Source organism: Contarinia nasturtii, unplaced genomic scaffold (assembly GCF_009176525.2).
Source record: "Contarinia nasturtii isolate CC-2019 unplaced genomic scaffold, AAFC_CNas_1.1 Cnas_scaffold_1435, whole genome shotgun sequence".
NCBI lineage: Eukaryota > Metazoa > Arthropoda > Insecta > Diptera > Cecidomyiidae > Contarinia > Contarinia nasturtii.
In genome coordinates, this window is record NW_022198772.1 from 359,856 (window position 1) to 364,594 (window position 4,739).

Here is a 4,739-nt window from a genome sequence, read left to right on the forward strand (position 1 = left end):
TTCAAGAGAGTGAGCGAACAAATTTTTTTAACCGACATAATTCCGATAGAATTTTAAGAACATAAAAAATGTCGTTTCAATATTTTTCGAAATTTGTAGATATACCACCGATATCTAGTACTCTTTTTTGGGCTAGTCAAGTGTGTTCTTGCAATTGTCTGTTATTCGACATTGATAGAGAATAAACAAAAGCGTGCCGAATTTCGATTTCCCTTGTAATACTCTCTACTGTTCAAAACAATGAATTGCCGTTTTTCACGTGGAAAATGAAACGAATAACAAACAGAATTGACCTGAATATTTTCAAAATAATTATCAGTAGAAGTTTTATTTTGAACAACAGTGCATTTATTTAATAATTATTATTCGGTGTGTATACACATTGAATACAGACTTCAAATATAGTTTCTATGGTAATTTCTATAGACTTATATTTAAATGCTCAGTAAAAAATGAATAAACCATGAATAAACCATACTGATAATAAGACACATGAAAACTAATAACTACTAGTTTTAATGTGTCTGCTCACACTTCTTTTGTGTCACAGCAGAAATCAAGTGTTGCTGTTTAACTTTCTTCTATACTTATTGGATCCACGTATTTCCTAGGAGAAATGATCTATTCGCGAATGGACAAAATTTATTAGTTGTATGATAAAGTCGTCATTTTGGTAAAATAATTCAAGAAATTCGCATACAATTCGCAAGCTAATCGCAAAAAGTTATCACAATCAAACTATATAATATACGCTTGCAAACGAACCAAGTGAATAGCAGCGACGCAAGAAAACGAAGTGAGTGAATAGTGGCAACGGATAACATTTTTTCTTTCGTTCGTTGTCGCTATTCACTCATTTCGTTTTCGTGCGTCGCCGCTATTCACTTGGCTCGTTTACAAGCGTTCACAATTTGATACATACAAAACATACAAATTTTGCGAATTGTCTCACGTTCATAGCGTTTTGTTTGCGAATTGTTTTTTAAATCACAACTTTACTGGCCCATCGCTTACAAATCATTTCGCATAAAATTCGCAAAATATCGAATAATTCGCTATTTTCTGATCGAGATCCGATCCCCTAGCGTATTTCGGTGACACTTTTTATTGACAAAAGTTGATTAGAAACATTACCATAGAATAGATTTTGTTTGTAATCTAAACACAAAAGATTTAATTAATTGAATTCAAGTGTATGGAATAGAATTTAAAATTTACATACAACTGCTAAGCACTCCATATTAATTGTTGCAAATGGTCCAATTGAAAGACCAATTCCGTGCTGTTTTTTATGAATCACAAGCATTAAGTCTCTTTGAAGTTCAACGGGTAACGCATACCACTCAACGTCATAAAAAATGTCTCCGGTACCATTATCCTGGGAAAGACAAAAAGACATTATTTGAATTGCTATTTTCGAATGATGTTATCAAAACCATAAGCTCTGAGGTGCGGAATCTGAACTAGAGGGAGTAGCCAGAAGTTATATATTGATGAAAAATACTTCAAAAATTTCACCATAAATACAAATAAAATAGAGTTGTACATAAGAAAGAAGGGCCAATCCATATCCGCCAACATAATTGAACTGAAAAGAACGGAATACGATTTATTCATGACAAGAAAAAACGATAAAAGTCGATATTTACCATGTATTGACAAAATATTGACATTCCAATTCCATAAGTGAATGATGGCGGGGTAGAAAAAGCTCGCCAATACATAAGATCTGCACAAGTTGACATGTAGCTAAAAATATTAAGTTAGACAATTTATTTCTGTTAGTTGTTTTCTAGCTGATGAATAGTAGTTATTTGAACACACTCATCGGTGTCCATAGATAATTTGATGATATGATTAAATGTCCGATACACTTGTGCCTTGTTGTATTTCTGTTTCTCAATGTTATCTCCAAGCTTCCGAAATTCATGTTCTATCAATAATGGTGATACGGTCATGAATCCAATGTAAATCTCCAATGCAACTTCCATTTCAATGTAGGCAGGAAATCCATGAAAACAAATAATGCTTTGAAGAAGAGTATTGCCTATGAATTCATCATTCGAATTTTCTTCAGTGAATGGAATTCGCACTTGTGTTAGTGTTGTTTTAGTACCATCCGTAATGTATTTATAAATTGGCCCAACTGCAGCGGCACAAAAACAGAGTGTCATAATTCCAAGGCGAATTATCACATTTTTCACCATATTATCCAAATGGTTTGAACAGATTTCGTTGTATTTTTTATCTTTATATTTGTCTGGGTAAATGTACCGTCCACTAAAATCAAGACCACGATGTGAAACATTCCGACGGTTTGAGAGTACGTTGCATAAAAACGGAACTTACTGAAGGAAATTCAACATTTTTACTTATGTAAATTATAAAATTAAATTCATTTAAAACTAACAGCAAACATCGGATGCAATAATAATAGATGGTGTACATTACAAGCGATATATATGCACCGATGTAAACACATGCACAGTATGACCACCAACACAATGTTTGATCATCTTTAAAGACAGGATATTTTAAATAATTTCCAATCGCTCTACCAACACCATAAAAGTAGCAAAATTTTTTGTACGGAGTCTTCGTACTCCAGTCGTGTCGAATTGTTGGTATGGACCGAATCAATTCCCATGTTGTTGGGATATTGAATTTTTTATTAAACACCATTTTCAGATCTGATTTACTGCAACGAATGGCGGTCGGAATTTAACAACGAATGACGGTCGGAATGCACAGTGAAAGTATGGTCTTTTATAAGGATTTTTTGTAGCGATCGATCGATTTAATTATAAAATATGTATTACAGGTGAGTTCCAATAACACTGAACATTTGAGTTTTAATTGTTTTAGAATAGATGCCGGTTTGGTGAAATACATTGGACATTTCGATACCATATATTTTTGTTTATTTTTAGGCTAGTCTATTGTAGAAGCAGTCCTTCAAATCCGAGCACGGGTTGAATATTTAAAATTGATTTTATACAGCAAAAATTTAGACACGTATTGATGTTATCATTGTTTGTTCCATCAGTATTTTCTACCGTCTGGAAAATTGAAAATCCTTCGATTTTATTCCCAGATGAATGTTCTTAAATTACACGAATTAATGTCGAAAATCATTTCAAGGTAATTATTGCAATAAAACCTTCATAGCACATGTGCTATGTGTTGCCAACCAAATATAATAAACTCAATTACACTGTCAATCCATATATCGTCGTTTTGAAATTGATAAACATAGGAACGGTAATGACTAAAAAATACGAACTTATTGTTATTACCCAAAAATTACATATCAACAGATATTGCTCAGAAACTAATCAGCTCGTCTCTCCGCAGTCTCCATGGGGATTGCAATCATCCGGTAAAATCAGATTTTGAATATCTTTTCTGTGAGATAAGCTATCATGCATCATATGACAAATTTGCACAGTGAGTAATATTAATATGCACCAAAATCGCCTCAAAACGTGTTTTTCACAGGAAATTTGCATTGAAAACACGTTTTGTTGTGACTTTAATTTTTTGGCCTAATACAATACCTTTCCTAGACTAAGTGTGTGGAAAATAATATTTATCAAAGGTTAGTTCTCATAGTATTGAACATTTGAGTTTTAATTGTTCCTGAAGCGGTCCTTGAAATTCGAACACGGGTTAAGGATTATGTGATTTTATGCAACAGCAATTGAGACACGTATCGAGGTTATGATTGTTTGTTCCATCAACATTTTCTACCATCTGACAGATTAAAAATCGTTCGATTTTATTCCCAGATAAATATTTTTAGATTACACGTATTGCAGAAAATCATTTCAAGACAATACAATTGTTGCAATAAAACCTTGATCAGTCGCAAGGTTATTAAAATAAAACCTTGAAAGCACATGCCAACAAAATATTATAAACTCAATTACACTGACAATCCATATATCGTCCTTTTGAAATTGCTAACCATGGAATCGATAATAACTAAAATAATATCAACTTTTTTAAATATGTACATTTAATATAGAAATTATCGTCATTCGAACCTGACTGCAAATATTATTCCAAGCAAGGAAGAACAAGGCCCTTTCTCAAACTCCGAACGTATGAAATATATTATAAATGGTATAGATTGCTAGCGACAAATATGAACCAATATAAACAACCGCAAAATACGTCCACCAACACAATGTTTGATCATCTTCGAAAGTAGGTATTTGCAAAAAAATTGATCTGGCAACACCATAAAAGTAGCAACATTTTTTGTACGGAGTCTTCAGACTCCAATTGTATCGAATGGTTGATATGGACCGAACTAATTCCCATATTGTTGAGTTTTCCATTACACACCATTTTAAGATCAGAATTACTGCAACGAATGGCGGATGGGTTTCAACTGAACAATTAACATTGAAAACATGTTACTTTTCAAGTAAATTGTGTGGCGATCGATCGGCGATTTCATTATAAAATATTTATTGTGGATGAGTTTTCATAGTTCTCATTTGAATTTTTATTACCGTTGAAGCAGTCCTTCAAATTCGAACACGGCTTATTTTAGATCGATTTTATGCAGTAACAATTCAGACACGTGTCGAAATTATCATTGTTTGTTCCATCAACATTTTCTACCATCTGACAGATTGAAAATCGTTCGATTTCATTCCCAGATAAATGTTTTAAAATTACACGTTGCCAACAAAATGATTTGAGCTCAATTGCACCGCCAACATATTGAC

At 32.8% G+C, this 4,739-nt stretch overlaps 1 protein-coding gene across 1 annotated transcript; it reads right to left on the reverse strand.

The window, feature by feature from the left end:
• Nucleotides 1-872: 872 nt before the first annotated feature.
• Nucleotides 873-1,719, reverse strand: LOC116346201. Its single transcript, XM_031776141.1, has 4 exons — nucleotides 1,650-1,719; nucleotides 1,519-1,588; nucleotides 1,223-1,378; nucleotides 873-1,158 (listed from the first exon to the last, which is right to left on the reverse strand). The coding sequence occupies exons 1-4, from the start codon at nucleotides 1,682-1,684 to the stop codon at nucleotides 1,105-1,107; spliced, it is 315 nt and encodes a 104-aa protein (XP_031632001.1). The 5' UTR covers nucleotides 1,685-1,719; the 3' UTR covers nucleotides 873-1,104.
• Between the last annotated feature and the right edge of the window lie 3,020 nt (nucleotides 1,720-4,739).

Bases quoted from the DNA above. Each gene is read 5' to 3' on its own strand.
- LOC116346201 (XM_031776141.1), bottom strand. From the start codon at position 1,684: ATGGAATTGGAATGTCAATATTTTGTCAATACATG. The intron at 1,589-1,649 runs GTAAATATCGAC...CGTTCTTTTCAG, and splicing joins CAATATTTTGTCAATACATG to TTCAATTATGTTGGCGGATA. The intron at 1,159-1,222 runs GTATGTAAATTT...TTTTGTGTTTAG, and splicing joins ATATGGAGTGCTTAGCAGTT to ATTACAAACAAAATCTATTC.